At 37.8% G+C, this 20,354-nt stretch overlaps 1 protein-coding gene across 1 annotated transcript in view; it reads left to right on the top strand.

The window, feature by feature from the left end:
• SPTA1 (spectrin alpha, erythrocytic 1) overlaps positions 1–20,137 on the top strand; it is a 64,040-nt gene extending 43,903 nt beyond the window's left edge. The window contains exons 36-51 of the mRNA XM_070497247.1: positions 281–401; positions 1,014–1,135; positions 1,938–2,070; positions 5,702–5,806; positions 6,500–6,662; positions 7,255–7,331; positions 9,917–10,126; positions 12,105–12,401; positions 13,487–13,601; positions 14,789–14,804; positions 15,289–15,340; positions 16,464–16,651; positions 17,551–17,604; positions 17,996–18,142; positions 18,917–19,061; positions 19,599–20,137. Coding sequence (XP_070353348.1) covers positions 281–401; positions 1,014–1,135; positions 1,938–2,070; positions 5,702–5,806; positions 6,500–6,662; positions 7,255–7,331; positions 9,917–10,126; positions 12,105–12,401; positions 13,487–13,601; positions 14,789–14,804; positions 15,289–15,340; positions 16,464–16,651; positions 17,551–17,604; positions 17,996–18,142; positions 18,917–19,061; positions 19,599–19,748 — 2,095 coding nt within the window. The 3' untranslated portion in view covers positions 19,749–20,137. The remainder of the gene's footprint in view (positions 1–280; positions 402–1,013; positions 1,136–1,937; positions 2,071–5,701; positions 5,807–6,499; positions 6,663–7,254; positions 7,332–9,916; positions 10,127–12,104; positions 12,402–13,486; positions 13,602–14,788; positions 14,805–15,288; positions 15,341–16,463; positions 16,652–17,550; positions 17,605–17,995; positions 18,143–18,916; positions 19,062–19,598) is intronic.
• Positions 20,138–20,354: the final 217 nt, after the last annotated feature.

Raw genomic sequence — 20,354 nt, 5'->3', positions numbered from 1 at the left:
GATACAGAGTTAGACAGGAAGAGGAACTAATGGGAAGGCTATTATGGCTGTGCATATCATGGAGATTAGTATGTTATTTTAATTTGTATGTATTGGCATAAGTCAGAAATTTCACTGAAAGCCTCTGGCACTAATTATCTTTGTGGTTATTTTCACCAGAATGTTCCAGAATTTACCACCTCCCCACCCCTAGCCACACATACACTCTTAGAAAACAATTGTTCCAGGATGACCTCAGATGTCTAAACTCTAAATTTTTTGTTTTCTTCCTTGGTCCCAGGGACAGGTTGAGTCGAGTGAGCTCCGAGGACGATGTGAAGGATCTGCCGGGGGTTCAGAACCTAATGAAGAAGCACAAACGCCTAGAAGGGGAACTGGTGGCACATGAACCTGCCATCCAGGTATGAATAGTCAAATATGAACCTGGAAAGACATAGATAGTCAGAGATAGTAGACCTTCTTGGGCAAATAGGATGAGGCTACAAAATGTGAAGGGGCAGGCCAAGGTCACACAGAAAGTCAGTCATAGAGTTCATAAGTGTTCTCTTCTCCTTCACAATTTGTCTCCTTGAATAGAAGATTTCTGCACAGGAACCCGTGCTCTTCCCTGGATGGAGCACTCTTATACTTCAGGGCACCGTTGTTGACAATTGGGATGCAGGTTGGGCCATCTGGAAAAGCTGTACTTGAGCCAAGCCATATGGGAAGAAGGCAACTCTGGGTCTGGTTTGGCAGCAGGATCAGCCTGCGACTGTGAATAATCCATAAAGCAGATCATGGAGAGTAGCCCAGTGTAAACACCAAGAGATTGGTCCAAATACTGGGGGAAGTTTAGCATGATAGATCTTGTTGTAACTTTCTTCACTTTTCCAAGATTTTCAGGACAACCCTAAGTACCACGGAGTTTAGAGATGATCTGGAGGGTAGGAAGGACTAGATACTTTGCCAGAGAACTATGACTAAATGGGGAGAGACTGTGGGATAATGCAACATGGAGGGGGTGTGTTCTTCAGAATGTGCTGGATATGGCAGAGAAGCTAGGTGACAAGGCTGCTGTAGGACAAGAAGAGATCCAGAAGCGACTTGCTCAGTTTGTTGAACACTGGGAGAAGCTCAAAGAGTTGGCCAAGGCTCGGTGAGTTTGGGGATAGGAGGTTCAGTTCTCTTCCTGGGTTGTAGGTATTGAATGCAGCATTGACTTCTCTCCCCAACTACACATCTCTATTTATCTTCTAAGTCACTGCTCAAATGCCACATCATCCACGAAGCTTTCCCTCATTTCTCCAAGGAAAAAGTGATTACTGCTTGTGTTCTGAATATACCTCTACTCCTGCACTTACTTGTGGCTGTTTTTTATCATTGTTACCCTGCAGATGCTATACTTCATACCGGGTTATTCTGCCCATGTCTGTTTTACTTAAATATGTCCTTAGTTTTAGCATTGCATGCAGCACTTCATAATGTTTCCCTTAGAGCCATATGCCCAATTAGAACCATATAGGCAAGAAGAATAATTTCTGCCTGTAATTTCATGCTTGTTGGCAGTAGGAAGACATATTTTTCTGGGGAATAAAAGAGAGATTCTAGCATTTTATGATACTTTCATTGTATAAGAAGAACGGCGGTGCTCAGAGTAGAGACACTGCTTCACTGCTGTTATTCTCCAATTATGAAATCTTGACATTTTGGTTTGGACAAGGTTTCCTTCCCCCAACAAAGATTCCTAGAGAGTAGATGATGCCACAAAACTGGACTTCTGGGGGCAAGGGTCTCCCGCTTGTCACAGGAGCTCAGCACTGCTGACCAATAGGCACATGTCAGATTGTTCTGTGGCCCAGATCAACTGTGTCCGCCTTGTGAGATTGTGCTGCTCTGCTACACTCCCACTGCCTACTAATTTCTTCTTATCCTTACTGGGGCTTACTGCCCTGTTATAGAGGGCTTCAACTGGCAGAGTCTCTAGAATACTTGCAGTTCAAGGAGAATGCTAAGGAGGAGGAAGCTTGGATCCGTGAAAAGGAAGCTATCGTTGCCCAAGGGGAGTCTGGAGACACATTGGCTGCTACTCAGGTGAGCAACAGGCTGAATGGATCAATTTTCTTCTCTTTAATTTGAATCTTTTCTTAAGTAGCTCATGTTTTCACCTGGGAAATTATAATATTTTTCCTTGTGGGAGAAGATGATGGAAATACTGCTAATTCTACCAATTTTAAATATGAAAAATCAAGGTCCAGAGATGTAAGTGACTTGCCCAAGATCATGGAACCAATCAGGTGTGAACGCAGGGCTGAAAGCTTAATCTATGCTTTGTGCTCTCTCTGTGAGTTAAAGTCTTTCCTTATACTGACAGATTTCCTAAGATTCTCTCAAATGCTAATGTTGCACTGAATTGGAAAAATTCTTATGTCTGGCCATTGGTGGTAGTTTGTAGAAAATATAACTTTAGAAGGGTTTGGTGCGTAGAGTATTTACACAATTTAAAGATACTTTTAAATACAGGATTCAGTTTCCCAGTAAAGAAATGAACAAGTTTTCAGTGTGATCTTGAGTTAAGGTGGATTTTTACAGCTTTTGAGAGAAGGATTATAATATAATACTGTTTTGGGACCTTGAGAACTGTGCCCACTAGCCTTAAAACTTGGAGATTTACCAAGAATTCTTTGTGGAGATTAATTCACTTTTATGAGATGTTGTAAGGAAAGGCCTAAACTGGCGAAAGAAAGCTTAAAACCTGAATAGCATATAATTCAAACTAACAAGTCCTCTTATTTGGAAAGTCTTCTGTCACATGTGCACCCCACTGTACATTTTCAAGCAGTTTAAGGTTTCATATCAAACACTCTCAAAGGCTTCTCCTTTTTAAAATTAAGCTTTTTATTTTGAGAATTGTAGATTCACATGCAGTTGTAAGAAATAATACAAAGAGGTCCCATGTACATATTATCCAGTTTCCTCCAATGGCAACATCTAGCAAAACTATAATACCATGTTACAACCAGGACATTGACATGGATGCAGTCAAGATTCAGACCATTATCATCACCACAAGGATCCCTCATGTTTTTTTTATAGCCACACCCACTTTCTTCCTGCCTCTACCCATTCCTTAATCCCTGACAACCACTGATTTGTTCTGCATTTCTATAATTTCATCATTTCAAGAATGCTACATAAGTGAAATCATACAGTAGGGAACTTTGGGGGACTGGCTTTTTCACTCAGCGTAATTCTCTGGTGATTCATTCAGCTTATCGTGTGCAACAATAGTTCCTTCATTTTCATCGCTGAGTAATATTTCATGGTATGGATGTACCATGGTTTAATCATTCACCTGTTGAAGGATATTGTTTCCATTTCTTGCCTATTATGATGTCTCACTGTGGTATTAATGTGCATTTCCCTAATGGCTAGTGATGTTTAATGTTATTTTATGTGCTTATTTGCCATCTGAATATTTTCTTCAGTGAAATATATTGTCATGTCTTTTGCTCATTTTCTAGTTGGATCATTTCTTTATTTGTTTAACTATAGAAGGAAACTTAAGAGTTCTTTATATGGATTGTGCTTTTGTATAATGTCTAAAAATTCATTACCTGGTCCTAGATCACAAAGATCTTCTCCCATGCCTTTTTCCAAAAGTTTAGAGATTTACATTTTAATTTTAAACTCATCATCCATTTTGAGCTCATTTTCATCTGATATGAGACATAGGTCAAGGCTAATTATTTTGCCCACAAATGTCCAATTGCTCTAGCACCTTTCATTGAAAAAGCTTTCTTCTTACTGCAGAAGAATTGCTTTCATACTTTTTTATATTATTATATTTGAAGTGAGTTTTTTGTAGAAAGCATATAGTTGGGTCAAATTTTTAAATCCACTCTACCAATCTCTGTCTTTTAGTTAGTATATTTAGACCATTACATTCAAAGGCTCATTTTAATAAGTTTTAAAACTGACATACAAATACCAATAAAATGCTTCATAAGAACTTATTGCTAATAATCCTCATGAGTTACCTTAAGATATCTATCTAGATAGTCCTTCTACGTCCTCATTCATGAAGAAAAAATTGACTTTCTGCATTTTTAGTTTCCTGGGCCCATACATGTTGGCTAAGATGAGAAAAGAGAGTTTATTTAATATTGAATTTAGCTTTGCTTCCAATTACCTCATCTTCTCCTTAAATAAAGAGACTTTATTTCATTTATTATATAAAAACACACATATATAAAAATGGCTAAATCAGACAGTGTTTTATTGTGTATCATCTGACCAATCATCATTTACCGTTTCTGCATAAATATGAAAATAATAAAATCATAAAATATAATGTAGCACATCTTGTATTAAAAGGAATAACCATCTTATTTTAATGCCTAAGAACACCATGTGTTAGAAATTCCTTTATTTTCAAAATGTGATAGTTAAAAACTATATTAGTCATACAAAATCCATTTCTTCCCTTAGCCTGGATTAGCATGTGGTGTAGAAGAAAAGAATGGGTGGGATGCCTTTATGACAGGAGGAAGAAAGTCAGCAGTGGTAGCAGTGGTAGCTGTGGATGGTAGTGGTGGTGGTGATGGTGGTGAGGGCTGGTATAAATGACACTTAGGAAAATACAACAAAAGATGGAAAAGTACTACTTGTCATGCTTCCTCCTCACCCCTTTCTCCATCCTACCAGCTACACAGACATCATGGTTCCCGAGAGCAGTTAGAAACAGAGAAGATTTGGAATGATTTTCAAAGACAGCTCAATGCTTTACCTTCCTTTAGGATCCATTCTTAGTATAGGATGTTCTTGATATTTTTCTGCTAGATACAATGTTTCATTCAATTATACAAGTTTCAATGTGGAGAAATCCTTATACATGACCTTGATCAACACACTCATTCCAAAATCCAGAAAAGCTTAAGTTCACATTGTAGGGGAGGAAGACATTTCCTTTACCCACTCTAGGTCCTGCTGACTAGGCTAAGAATTAAATTCACAGGAGACAGAATAACAGGAGAAAATTAAACAAAGCTTTATAACATGTATACGTGAGAGAGACTCAGGAAAACTGACCAACTCACCAAAATGGCAAATGTTCTCATCTTAAATACCATCTTCAGCTACAAAGGAGGATGTTTGGGTGGGGGGGTGTCAGTTATGGGAGATTACCAGAAAAGTACAGTAAACAAGAGTAAGGTTATTATGCAGATTTAAGTCCTTGCCTTCTGTATTGCTAAGAGTTTCTAAAGATAAGGTCATCCCCTCTTCTTCCTGGTGGAGAGAGGGAGACACCTTTCCAGATGGAGATTTCCTTTACAAATGTAAATGTCTCTTAACAAAGGGTAACTTCTACTTTCCAGAGTTCCTCTCATGTCTGCAGTTTTTAACAGTAATCAGCCCAAAATAATCCTCATCCCAAAGAGACATATCTTGGAGTGGCCAATTCCAATCCCCCACAACATAGTAAGTTAGAAGGAGTGTCACTTGAATTCCTGTGACTGTTTTTTTTTTTTTTTCTTTCTGTAAAGATTGTCCTTTTTGGCAAGTGAAGAGTTATGGGAAAAGAATTTAGTGGAGATGTACAGGAAGAAGTGGACACTCACCAATTCTGCCAAGTTAGCTGAATGGCATCAAAGGGACTCAGAATACGGGTGGGATGGATTGTTCAGCCTTGCATGCTTTGATTCTCACTGACTCATTTACTCAGAGCTTGCTAAAGAAGCATGAAGCATTGGATAATGACTTTGCTGTCCATGAGACCAGAGTGCAAAGTGTGTGTGCTCAAGGAGAAGACATCCTGGGCAAGGTGAGTGCCTCCAGGGATTCTAGGTCAAATCATCATTTTCAAAAAGGGATTGGCACAAATATAGAATCATGAGCAGTGCTAAAAGCATACATAAAACTTTAACAATTTCTTCCTGGCTGTCTTTGTTGCTGTTGTCAGCAAATAATTATCTGTTCAATTCCTGTTTTCTGGAAATTCTTTTTTCAAGTTCTTATAGGTACACCTTTCAAATTTTCTTAAATCCTTTGTTGATACTCTTACTATGTGCAGAATGTGGCATTTATAAAGATCTTATCACTTGCTTTGGTTATTGAGTATTATAAGAATGTGAAGACATTTCTTTGTGAGGCTTTATGGAGGAATACCACTAGAAACCTCTTCGTAGTTTGAGAATCATTCTTTTATTTAAATGCTTGCTTTTGCAAACTCTCATTGATCAAAGTGATATACAAAAAAGCCTAAGCAGAGACAACTCCAGCTAAAAACATCACACTTCTGTGGGAAAACGTGAGAAGATTGTCCAAATGCTGGAATGGAAATGACCATCTTGGACATGGATGAATAATATAATAATTACACTAGACCTAGAGAAGATTAATTATATATTTGGAATGAGAGAGATGAGAGCTTTTTAATCGTACTAAAGAATTCACATTTCTAGCCCTGGATGCTCATCAATATATCTGTCTCTCTCCTTCTCTCCTCAACCTTGTTTTGCAGGAGGGAAGTCATCACAAGGAGAAGATTTCTGCCAAGATATATGCTCTGAATGAAAAGGCCCCTTCTCTGGCCAAGGCAATAGCTGCCAGGAAGTCACAGTTAGAAGATGAATATGCCTTTCAGCAATTTAATTGGAAGGTTGACGTGGTAGAAGCCTGGATAGGTGTGATGTATGAGGGGCCTTAGGTTTGAGAAATGCTGCTAAATTTTATTTATAGAATGTTTCCTGGGGCTTTCTCACTTACCTTGAAAAAGAGAGAGGCTTTCTTCATCACTCACTCTATCCTTTCTGGACACAATTACACTCACGTACACACACACACACACACACACACACAGAAACATGCTGATGGGATGACTAAGTACCATAATACCAAAAAACACAAACACATTTATTGGGAATTGGTGATGTCGTATGTGATATACAGAAAGATAGAGCCATGGGAAATATACAGTCTAGGAAATAAACTATGTGTTTGATTAAATTATTATTTATGTATAATCTGCAATTTTCATTTGTTATATGAAACACTCAGAAGTTCTTTTGGCCCTAGCTCTATTATAGTCAGTTTTATCCTTTATAAGTCTAGATAAAAAATCCACTGGTCCCCATTGCTGTCATATTTCAATGAATCACCCACTTTGAGAGTCAAGAGGCTCTCTTGTGGACTGTAGTAAATACTCCTTTTCTCCTTACCAAGACTAATACAAGAGCAACTATCTTCCCCCTCTAATTAATGACATTTGCTCTTTAGCTGAGAAGGAAGCAAGCCTGAAGATCAGTGGAAATGGTGCAGACCTCGCTGGCTTTCTCGCTCTCCTGGCAAAACAGGTGAGAGCAAGGCTTCCTTGTTAACAGGTTCTAGTGAACTCCAAGACCCATATCACACAGAAGCTGAAAACATAGAATTATTTCATTCCTGAATTTTGTGGTTTTATTTTCTGTAAGACCTGTAATCTTGTTCCCTCTTCCTTCCTGATATTGATAACTTGCTAGTTTTTTCTCCCTCTCTCGCTTGCCTTTCCCCTCCCTTCCCCTCTCTCCTCAGACTTGCTGCTGGGTGTTCATCATTTTTATTAGAGAACCAATTTTTGCTTTCTTTCTGTTATACCTTTGTATTATATTCCATTAATACCTTTTTATATATTTATCCTTCTTTTGGATTAACTTGATTTTTTAAAAAAATTCTTGAGATGGATATTTAGATTATCAAATATTTAGCCATTTTTTTCTTTTCTATTATATCAATTTAAGGATATAAATTTCTCTCTAAGCACAGCTTTAGCTGCATCGCACAAAGTTCTTGCTTTTTTGTTATCATTCACTTAACTTTCTGTCATTTCTAATGCAATTCCTTGTTTAACCCATTGGTTATTCAATATTATATGATTTGATTTCTAAACATGGGGCATTTCCACATTAATTTTTTGATGTTTGTATTGAGTTTAATTCCACTTTACTTTAAAAACATATTCTATATTGTTTTATAAGCTTGACTTGCATAGAGTAAATGGTCTGTTTTGCTGAATAGTCTATGTACAATTGAAGAAAACTGCGTTTTTCAGTGGTTTATGTTGCCTTTCAGATTTTGGTTGTTAATCAGGTTGTTTAAATACTTTGTTATTTATATATATTTTGAGGCTAGATTAAAAGTTGTGTTGATATTTAGAATTATGAAATCATCTTGATGAATTCATACTTTTAATTATGAAATGTCTTCTTTTTCTCTAATAACATATTTTGATTTAAAGTCTTGTTTTCACATGCTAGTATAGTCTTCAATTATTTTTGTTTAGTGTTTATAGTGTATGTCTATTTCCATCCTTTAGTTGTTTTTTTTTAACATTTATGTCTTTATATTTTATTTTATTTTTGTTGACTTGATACATTTGTATATTGCAAAATAATTACCACCAATTAACTAACATCTGCAAACCATCACATAATTACCATTTGTGTGTGTGTGTGTGTGTGGTGAGAATACAAGATTTACTCTCTTAGCAACTTTCAAGTATATAATACAGTATTATTAGTTATAATCACCAGGCTATATATTAGATTTCCAGAACATGTTAATCTTTTAACTGGAAGTTTATACCCTCTGACCAATATTTCCCCATCCCCCACCCCCGTATCCTGTGGTAACCACCACTCTACTCTCTGTTTCTCTAAGTTCAGCTTTTTTAGATTCCACTTATAAGTGATATCAAACAATATTTCTCTTTCTCTGTCTAATGTATTTCATGTAGCATAATGCCCTCAAGGTTCATCCAAGTTGTTGCAAAGGGCAAGATTTCCTTCTTTTTCATAGCTGAATAGTGCTCCCTTGTATATATACACCACATCTTCTTTATTCATTCATCTGTGATGGACACTCTGATTGTTTTCATATCTTGGCTATTGTAAATAATGCTACAATGAACATGGAAGTGCAGAGTGCTTTTATAAATATCATATGGTTAAGCATTGCTTTATTTATCTAATTTGATTATTTCATTGGAACAGTGAGCCCATTTTCATTTAAAGTAATTCATCAGTTTTGATTTAAAGCTATAATCTAACACCCTCCATCCCACCCAACCCCTACTTTTTGGCAAGAGATTTAAATGAAACAAGAAATAACTCAGATTTTTTTAGGCCTAACCTTTCCCAGTTTACTCTTACACCTAGGGCCTTTCAAGGGTTTCCACTAAACCTCTTTAGTTTATTCTTCAAAGGGAGAAGTAACAGAGAATATTACCATCTTACTTCAATACTATTCACTTGTTTCTGGAATTTTGATCCTTCATGTTATAGCTACCTGAGTTGCATTCTGATTTCTTTCAAACCTACTGAGTTTTTGTACTTTCATCAAGTAGTTAAAGTTGTTCTCAAAGGGAGAATTGGTCAAATATAAGCCATTCTGTTAAATCTGGAAATGGAACATCTCAAATTTTGTGATTCTGATATCAACATTTCCACAAAAAAAATCATTTGTATAATTGGCACCTGTGGGAGGTCTTTTGTTAGTTTGCATATGTAAGGCCTTTAGTGCACTGCTACTAACAAAAACACAAAATCTAACAAGTGATAAAAAAGAAGCTTAGAAAGGATATGAGCTGTAGGAAGGATTTAGTTTTGATTTGGAAAATTTGAAATATCGTATCATGCATCTTCCCATATTCCCTTAATATTAACTTTACACTTAACCTAAAATCTAATTACAGAACATATGTCCATTGGAATTTAACCATAATTCCAATCCTAAGTGTTCACTTAAGTTTCTAAGTCATATTTCCTTTTCCTTCATCATCACTTGAACTCTTGTCTCGTCCTTATCTTGTTCACGATAAACATCTGATAGAACCCAAGTGTGAATAACTCCTTGGGATCTGCATTATTTCTTTGTTCACACCCTCTCTGTGGGTCTTTCTCAGGACACACTGGATGCCAGTCTGGAGAGCTTCCAGAAAGAGAGACTGCCAAAGATAACTGACCTAAAGGACCGACTGGTGGCAGCTCAGCATAGCCAGACCGAAGCCATTGAGGAGCGCCATGCTGCCCTGCTGAGGCGCTGGGAACAGCTGCTGGAAGCCTGTAAAGCCCACAGACATAAATTGCTAGAGAAACAGCTGCCCCTGGAGGAGGTAAAAAAAAAATTATGAGCCATGATCAGGCTTCGATTTTCTGTATGTTAGCCACGGAATCCAGAAATAGATACTAGAAACATGTTTGGATAATCCATAGACATTTGAATAAGTACGTTGAAAAGAATCAAGAGGATATTCTTATTGAGCAAGAAGTAATTTATTTTTTTAGATTGATAGGAAGTTATTTTTTAGACTGACTTATCAGTTATCCAGCTGACTTGAGATGAAAGCCAGGCACGTGTAATGGAAGAGGTAGGTAGGACAAGAGGGTGGAAGATCTTAGTGTATGGAAGAACTAAAACTGGCAGGCAGGAGTCAAAGTTATACCTTTGCTTTTCTCTAACTCAAATACTAGACAAGTAAAACTTGTGTTCTCATCTTGTATTGACCTTTCTTAGCTGGGAGAATTCATATGTGCCTCTGAACCTTGATTCCTCCAGTTATGAAATAGGTAAATGTTACCACCCATCTCCTACTGTTCTGTGTTACTACTATTAAAAGGGATAATGGATGGGAAAATGCAGTATAAACCATTAAACTTAATATCGATATAAGTGATTAAAATATTCTTTCTAGTAGTGGCCATCAATGTATTGGATATTGATCATAAATAAATATCAACAGTAAAAGGAAGTCAAGATGGTCAGTGAAATCACTGAGCACTCTCAGACCATAAGAAGTATTGTACCTAACAACAAGTTAAGGTATGGAGTTAGGGGAATTAGGAAACAAAAATAAAAATCAATCAATCTGGACCCTTACTTAATTTCTACTCTATTGAAGAACATGGGACGTACAGAAATAAACCTTAAGGGAAAATTTACATCAATTAATGGCAACTTTACACACTTATAAAATCTATTCTAGGAAGATATTTCACATTCTGACTCAATTTTACTTGATTTTCAAACTGCAAAGAGTTTTGTTATTTTATTTTCTGTTTATAAAATCTTTGTAAAATATTCGGTTGATACATAAATTTATGAAAATAATGCAAAACACTTAGGATTTCATGTCCTTCCTGTCTAGGGATGAATTAGTTTTTTCTTTGTTGGTCTATTTTAACATATACATTGCTGAAGTGAGTACAGGCAAGATGTAATGGTGTAATACTTTTGTAATTTCCCATTTATTTGGGCCAATTTTTTCTGCGGTAACCCCTATGTTTGGGGATGAAACTCGTTTGCACAGCATAAATCTCTTTGGAAGTAGAATCTGCTGACCAGAAATCTATGACACATTTTAAATCTAAAGCTATTATTGATTGCCTACTGTCTGGAATCCATGTTATTTCTCTCATTCAGAAATTCAGTCAGCCAGAGCACATGGTTAACTCCAGAGAGTAATGCAGAGATAAGGATGCAAGTTAGAGGGTAGGAAATGGATTTAAGCAGTGGCTTCGTGCATGAGATGAGTCGTAAACAAAGTTTAGAAGGAAGATAGGAAAGCAACTCAGTGTAGACAAAGAGACATCAGAGAGGCGCGGTCTGCAGAAGATTGGAGGAGAGAAAGAGGAAGTGGATAAAGGATGGGCTAGATTTGCCTATCTCATAAAAGATTTGTTTATTCAATCATTTATCCTTTCATTCATTTAACATTTATTTTTGCATGTTTACTAAGTACCGGGTAGAATTGGAGCACAGTCTTCATAATAAGAAATCATGAAATCTTATCATTGAAAATGACCCTGGCCTCTTTGGGAATCTTGGAGCTAAAATAACTCTAGAAGTCATTCAACCTCCTCACTTGTAGGTACCAGAATACTTGACTAATTAAACATAGTGAGACCAAGACCAGGGTTTGTACCTTGAACTCACAGTCCATCTATCAGATCACATGGTCCTCATTAGTTTTAGTTCTGCCCTGTTAGAGTGCTGACCTTGAAAATATTGAAAGACAGCCATTTTTTTCTCCACAGTCTTCTCTTGCTGAGGGGCTTTATTGGGAAAGATAAAGATTTTTTTTTTCTCTGTAGGCTGAGAAGTTATTCATGAAATTTGCAGAAAAGGCTTCAGCTTTCAACAACTGGTGTGAAAATGCTGAGGAGAACCTGTCAGAGCCTGTGCACTGTGTCTCCCTGAATGAGATTCGGCAGCTGCAGAAAGACCATGAGGTCTTCTTGGCCTCCTTGGCAAAGGCCCAAGCAGATTTCAACGATTTGCAGGAGCTAGACCAGCAGATGAAGGCCTTAAATGTGCCTTCCAGCCCTTATACCTGGTTAACAATGGAGGTGCTAGAAAAGATCTGGAAGCACCTATCTGACATCATCAAGGTAACTTGGGGCATGGCAGAGAGTTCCTTTGGCTATTGTGAGCATGACCAATGAATTTACTATCCAAGTTGGGGGGACTTTTGAAAAATAAAGGAAAATTGTTAATAATTATATTGGGATGGCAGTCGACAAATAGGATTTTCTAAGAAAAATTTGGAAGTATGTTCACAGTAGGTATTGCCCTATGCCTCATGGTTTAGAGAGCCTTAAGGTTCTGGGTGTTTAGCAGTGATTCAGGGAAGCAAAAATAAGTTCCAAGAGTTGGCTTTAAAAATCAATCATGAAAAGTTCATGAGGATTTGTATATATGTTCAGAGTCTATATTCCTGTCATCTCAGGCATTCCTTATCTTATAAACACCTCCAATAGTACCTTTTTGTGTGTTTGTATTTAATTTTTGTCTGTCTATAATTATGTTCATCATAGAAACTATGGAAAATATAAAAAAGTTTAACAAAGAAATATTATCCCATAACATTACCAATTTTAGATGGAAACGCTTGTTACTATTACCTTTCCCTTTAAGACTGTTTTTATGTTCATTTAAATAAACTTTCAGGGGCCGGCTCCGTGGCCGAGTGGTTAGGTTCACACACTCCGCTGTGGCGGCCCAGGGTTCGGATCCGGGGCGTGGACATGGCACTGCTCATCAGGCCACGTTGAGGCGGTGTCCCACATCCCACAACTAGAGGGACCTGCAACTAAAATATACAACTGTGTACAGAAGGGGTTTGGGGAGATAAAGCAGAAAAATAAATAAATAAATAAATAAATAAATAAATAAATAAATAAATAAAACTTTCATGTGAAAAAAATTGAGAAGATAAAGATTTGCCTTTATTGCTATCTTATTTGTGACTGGGCTTCATCTTAGAGACACTTGTGAATACTTATGGGAAGTGACATAGCTTTCTTCACCTTTTGGAGATGAGAAGAGGTGGCCTGAAAGAAATATGAACATGCAGGCTGGAAGATAGGTTAGATTTGGGAGAAGGAAGATGTGTAACTGAGCCTACAAAACAGTTATTTTACCACAGAGAAAGATCTTCAATGTGCACCCCACTATCTGTGATTTGGGCTTTTAGGAACGGGAGCAGGAGCTACAAAAGGAAGAGGCAAGACAGGTCAAGAATTTTGAGATGTGCCAGGAGTTTGAACAAAATGCCAGTGCCTTCCTTCAATGGGTCTCGGAGAACAGGTGTGTTGTGCTACCTTGAAACTCATAATCCTCCTGTCACACACTCCATTCACCATAGGGATGAAATACATATCTGAAGGGAGGAGGAGGGACTCCCACAGCATTTATATTGCCCCCAAATCACCATATCCTGCCTGTGCTTTATATTTGGAATTGATTGCTTTCTCAATCAATCCCTTCAAAATCAAGAAATGAGAATTTCATCCTGTTGCCCATTGTGTACCATTCTGTATTCTCTCCTTGATGCTTTCACTTTTTCTCCTGTTGCTTGTAATTACAGTCCAAAAATAGTAACAGTCACTTATGCTTACATACCACTTTGTACTTTACAAAGTACTTCTGTATCCATTGCCTCACTTAACGTTCAGAGCAACCTTGAAAAGTGTATAGAGCAGACCTTATTATCTTTGTTTCCAAGTGTGAAAAGAAGTTCAGTAGATAAATTGACTTGCTCAAGGTTACATATAGTGTATTTATTGGCACAACCAGAAGCAGAGCCTCCTATGAACACCTAATAAGAAGGTATTCTGTTGCCTGCCTACTAAACCTGTGGTGAGAATCAAGTGAGATAATATATGCCAATTGCTTTTATTAAATGCAAATGTTCTATATATGAAAATAACGTTTGTCACATCTTCTGGAACAAGTGACCTGGAAAAGAGGAGACTTATAAGGTGTTAACACATTAGAATAAATGAATGAAGTTGGTAGACTGTACCCAATAGGTGGGTCAGAATTGTAGAATTTTGAGAGTTAAAGTAGTGGTTTAGAAAATCTATGATATATACTGTTCACACAAACCCACTGACAAGGATAAATCAGACAGTGAACCAAACGAAACCCTGTAAAGGCTAGAAAACATGTGGAAAGAGGCAGAAGAAACACAGCTCAGCCTCCTCTGCCTTGGTCTTGGTCCCCTAACCCCTGGCAGCATGCGCCCAACATTGATCATATCTCCTGACACCTGAGCTCTTCATCCTAAGGTAAGTTGCAGCACAGAAGGCTCCGAGGTTCTCAGTGTGGGAGAGACTTTGGGATCCATAGGTGGAACAGGTTCATATTTTATGGCTATCAAAGATTTAGAATGTTTCATCAATTTGGAGAAAGAAGATTATTGAAATAATCCACGTTAACGTATGATTTCTTTTTTCTCTCCACTGATTCCTGTGCCGGACCTCCATGTCCAGAGCTTATTTTCTGGATGGGTCAGTATTTTATGTCCTCATTCTTGTTTTGTTATATTATTCTGGAAGAACTAGTTAAGGAGAACTTAGTACTGAGGCATCTTCATCCCACCTCAATCTGATGGTGCCCAGATAAAGATGTAGCGTGAGAAAGAGAAACACTTAACCTTCCTACCATTCTGGCCTTCCACCAGGTGGAGTCTTGCCTACATTAGGTTAAGGGTATGTTTGAAATAAGAACTAGGAGGGAGGTCGGGGAGCCTTCTTGTAGACAGAGAACAACCAGGTCAGGCCTTGCTTCACTTCTTGCATGTCTGGCAAGGCTGCCAAGAGACAGAAGGATTTGGTTTTGTGAAGATTTGGTGTTATGAAAACTCATTTCAGAGAGGCCACATAACTTGGAAGAAGCAGAAGTAGGGAAGTACAGGGGCTTTAAGGTGGTCAGTCTCTGTGAAATGTTGACCTCTGATACTATGAGTAATGTTGTCCTCTGGTTCTTAACTAGATCTTTGCTCAAAGAAACAGGAACTCTGGAATCCAAGTTGGAAGCAAATAAAGTAAGTAATGGTCTTCATTAGCTGAAGATATTGCCAGAGTTACAAGTAATGAAAGGAAAAAACACTTAAAGGCAACCCTAGTGATACTTTTAGGTAAACTCCCTGGCCTGAAAGTCAAGAGCGTAAGGCTCTGGTGCCAACCCTGCCAACAATTTGCATTCTAACCATCAGCCACCACTTCCTGGACATGGACTTCAATCTCTGTACTTCAATTTCTGCTCTACACAATGAAGTTAATGATATCTACATTATAGAGTTACTTTTATTTTTAAGAGAAAAAAATGCAAAAACTCCTAGACTACAACCTGGAGCATCAGCAAACGTCTGTTATTTTATGATATGATAAGATAATCCAACTGAATCTAGATAATCTCTTGACAATTGAATGAAGCAATAGGCTAGAACAGTGTTTCTTAAATTTATTTTCATTATTGCCCCCACCAAGGAGAAAAAAATAATTAGTTAAAGTTAATTTATCCCTAATGAAAGAACTTAAATACTAAAGAGTAAGACGTTACCGGGTAGGATTGATTTTCGGAGGGCTATAAGCCATTGTAATATCTAAATGTTTTCACACCCATCCCCATCATCAGAATCAATTCACTCCTCCTCTCCTTGGAGAAAAATAGTCCCCTGTTGAGAAAGCATGGCCTGGATGCAGAAATTTGGAATATAATGTACCTGGATGATAGGAGCAGCCTGTGGAAGTCTGCCCAAGCAGATGAAGGAGGCCCAAGAATGAACAATGGGGAGCTTAAGTAGGCCTGAAAGCTCAACCACAATCAATAGTGCAGATATTTCATGATGCAGATCACTGGGAGCTAATGGTGCGTCGATCCTGGAAATTCTACTCTTCTCTATCTGCAGTATGTAACTACTAACTCTTAGATTTATATATTACATATTACCAGAATGACAGAGTCTTACCACTTAACCTTCCTACCATTTTATAAATGAGGAATACAGAAATGATTTTTCACAGAGTACAGGAAGATTTCTGAAAATAATTAAAGAGGAGCAATTAGGGGAAACTCAAACTCATTAACTTCTTATCTTCTCTATCATCTTTATGCTTGTATCTCCTACCCTTAGTGACTGCCTCTCTTCTTCTGTCTCTTTTCAGAGGAAGCAGAAGGAGATCCAGGCGATGAAGCGTCATCTGACCAAGACTGGGGACCTGGGGGACAGCTTAGAAGAGGCTGTGGTCCTGGACATCAAATACAGCACCATTGGGCTGGCCCAGCAGTGGGACCAGCTCTCGCAGCTTGGGATGGAAATGCAACATAACCTGGAGCAACAGATCCAAGCCAAGTACTGAGAACCTGTGGCCAGGGGTGGGGAAGGGTGTGGGTAGTATTAGGTGTCAGGAACTTAATTCCAAGGGCTAGAGTTTGGGGTGCTGGATAAAAGAGCTGCTTCAGAAATAGTACACAAATCATCTCCAGAACTAATATTCCCTCTCTTGATTGACCCACAGAATGATATTTTTCTTTATATGGGAATCTATTAGGAAATAGGAGATAGCGCTCCCATCTCCCTGAATCTACTCATCATCTAGTTCTCAGAGTCTCCTCACCATCTTATGTGGATCTTTTCAGAAAGCACCTCCTTTTGTGAAATTCCCTCTAAAATGTCTAGAAATCAAGAAACATTCAAGCTATAGAGGAGAAGAGCAAAATTCACTTTTTTCTAAATAAATTAATTATATAACACAAGCTTTAGCTTTCCATAGCTTTTTGACAGCATTATTATCTAGATCAGAGATTGGAAAACTTTTCCTGTAAAGAGCTTGATAATAAATATTTTAGGCTTTGAGAGCCAGATAATCTCTGTTGTAACAACTCAACTCTACTGTTGTGGAGAGAAAAGAGCTATTGATAATTCATAATGAATGAGCATGGAGATGTTCCAATAAGATTTTATTTATGACATTGAAATTTGAATTTCATGTAATTCTTATGTTTAATAAAACATTTTTATTCTTTTGATTATTTTTAAGAATGTAAAAATGTAAAAAACATTCTTAGCTCACTGACTATACAAAAGCAAGTGAATGACTGGATTTGATCCACTGGCCATAGTTTGCCAACGCCTGAACTAAATGACTCAAATAGCATAACACCCACTAAAATTCCTCTCTGTTTCAAATGACGTGTCTTCTGCTATTTTTCTGTTTTATTTCATGGGTTGATTTATGTTTTTCCTTTTAGAGACACCTTAGGTGTGAGTGAGGAGACACTAAAGGAGTTTAGCACAATATATCAGTGAGTATAACTTCATAGATGATTGGTTCTTTGTTTTGCAGACCGTTCAGATTGAATCTCTAAATAACTAACATTCTTTTTTTTCCCTCAGTATGGCTTAGTAGAATCTTAAATGAAGATCTAAATATGTTATTTGCTTCAAGTCATGGTTTTTAATATGTCTGTGAGATTCCTGGACTTTAGAAAACAAATATCTTTCATGTTTAACATTTTATGCTTTTTCCATCATCCATTAGGTTAAAAAAATGCAGAAACACAGGCAAGCTCTCCATTCAGTTCTCTGATAACCTTATGACATGTTAATAAAGCCCCAGCTGATGCACCAACAGCTGTTCTTTTCTATTCTAATCTGGTTCTCTATTGAATCTGATAAATTTTTTTTATTCTTTAGACACTTTGATGAGAATTTAACAGGATGCTTGAGTCACAAAGATTTCCGGTCCTGCCTGAGAGCACTCAACTACTACTTGCCCATGGTGGAGGAGGATGAAACTGAGCCCAAGTTTGAGAAATTCCTAGATGCTGTTGATCCAGGAAGGTAGGAGGAAGACCAAGGGCCAGACCATAGCAGGGAATGGGGCTTGGAGGGACAAATACAGAGAGTAAAATGAGTCATAAAATATGAAATTAGTTCACCTTAAGAAAAGGAAGATGGAGACTACCTTGAATGAATTGGGCAGCTTTTGGTGCCCTTTTAGAATTAGCTCAGAAGTTCCTGGCACTAACTACAACTCAGGCACCAGCTCTGCAATTTGTTTAATTCCTGGGTTAGGTTTGATCTGTGAATTTCAGCTGGTTCTGAGAATGGACCTTGAGAGAAGAATCCCTTCACATGTGTAAGATCCTAAGGAGACATGGATGATTCAGAGGCTGACTCATGGGGGTGAGGTTGTTGTGTGCTTGTAGGGGTAGAATAGAGTCATAGAGGGATCATGTTACCTTAGGGAGTAATTCTTACTAATGCCAAGGACCAAAGAAGACCAGAAATAAAGGTCTTCAACTCAACTGGAAGAGCTTGAAGTATCTAAAGACTGGTGTTGATGGGAAATTCCCAAATTCTAAGTAGAGAGTCAGGCAGAATGACTCCTGTAGAAACAGAGGCTGGAACTTTGGAAACCACTTATTTGGCTGTAAGAGCATGAGGAGAGGGGTCAAATAAGGATCATAGCCCATGGTCTCAGAGAGCTGAATTGAAAGAGTCACTTGGAGAATCTTTCTTCCCTCTGTCTCTGACACACTGAATAAGATGAGAAAAGGGCCTGCTTTCACTCTATCTTGAGAAGGCACAGTTCTTGATCCGTTTCTCCCACAGGAAGGGCTATGTCTCAAAAAAGGACTATACCTCATTCCTGGTTGACAAGGAGTCAGAGAACATCAAGTCCAGCAATGAAATAGAGAATGCTTTCGAAGCCCTGGCAGAGGGCAAGGCCTATATTACCAAAGAGGACATGAAACAGGTCAGAGTCCAGTTGTGTCCATTCTCATTATGGTCTCATTATAATCTAGATTTTGCTCACCTCGAGCATGGTTGCCTACTACAGGCAACTACCATCCCTGCCAAACCCAGTTTTTTTTTTTGCTCAAATATGGCTTTATACTAGATATCATTTGCTTAGATCACCAATTCGTGTTGTCTTGACCAAGCTCAATAACCTACAGGCAATCTCTAGTGACTATCAGGGTCAATCCCAAACTTACAACTCAGTTTTTAAGGCTATTTTTTAACCCCATTTATTTAATAAATCAAATTTAGTGAATGAGATAAATAATGTAGTCAAAGTGAGATGAAACTCTTGAGGTCAGAGCTGAGTTGAAGAAATGAATTGGTCTTATTCATGAGAAATTTTGGATTTATGAGAAAAGTGTGCGATAGGAACAGGGCTGGCTTTTTCTTCCAAAGTTTGTCCACTTTCTGGGTTTAGGGCATAATGGAAGCCCCAATGATCCAGGTATTTTGAATCCTTGTAACTGTATCTTTCTTTTTTATGTTTCAGGCCCTAACCCCGGAACAAGTGTCATTCTGTGCCTCACATATGCAGCAATATGTGGACCCACGGGGCCGAAGCCACCTTTCTGGCTATGACTATGTTGGCTTCACCAATTCCTACTTTGCCAATGGAGAAGCAGCTTCTTCTGAATCATAGAAAATCTTGGTGTGGTGGGAAGTATTGGGGAAAGATGGAGAAAGGAATGAAGAGTGGAAAGATAATCCAGTGTGTGTGTGTGTGTATGTGTGTGTGTGTGTATGTGTGTTTTATGACATTTATTGCAGGACCTGGAAAAATCTCAAGCTTGGGAGCTATAAGGCATTAACAGAGTTTGAGAAGAGGAGGGCTTGGGCTTATTTTGTATGAAGCTAGTCACCACTGAGAGGTGCCAAGCTTTCTATTTTTTACTTTTTGGGGTTCAACATAGCTTTATTATTTTGTTTTGATTATAGATTAAGGTGTTTTCTTTTTTAAAAAAGCATTTATTTTTTAAGTATTTCTTTTTAATAGGGCAGTGTGAAATAAAATGTTATTGACCGAATTGCACTTCTGCATTTTTGAGAATTGTTCTGTTACATAAATCTGGGCAGCTAAGGGCCATGGTAGAGTAGATGAAAAAGACCCAGGATGATTTACAAAGAATTTCTTTTGAGCGTTGGAATGTGTTTAAATTCTTACATTTGAAAATGAAGATTTTGATATTGTGGGTAGCCCCAATATTTTGCTCTGTAAAATGGAGCCATACAGAGAAGGCCAGCATAG

Source organism: Equus asinus, chromosome 25, assembly GCF_041296235.1.
Source record: "Equus asinus isolate D_3611 breed Donkey chromosome 25, EquAss-T2T_v2, whole genome shotgun sequence".
NCBI classification, from domain to species: domain Eukaryota; kingdom Metazoa; phylum Chordata; class Mammalia; order Perissodactyla; family Equidae; genus Equus; species Equus asinus.
This window is presented reverse-complemented; position numbering and strand designations above follow the sequence as displayed.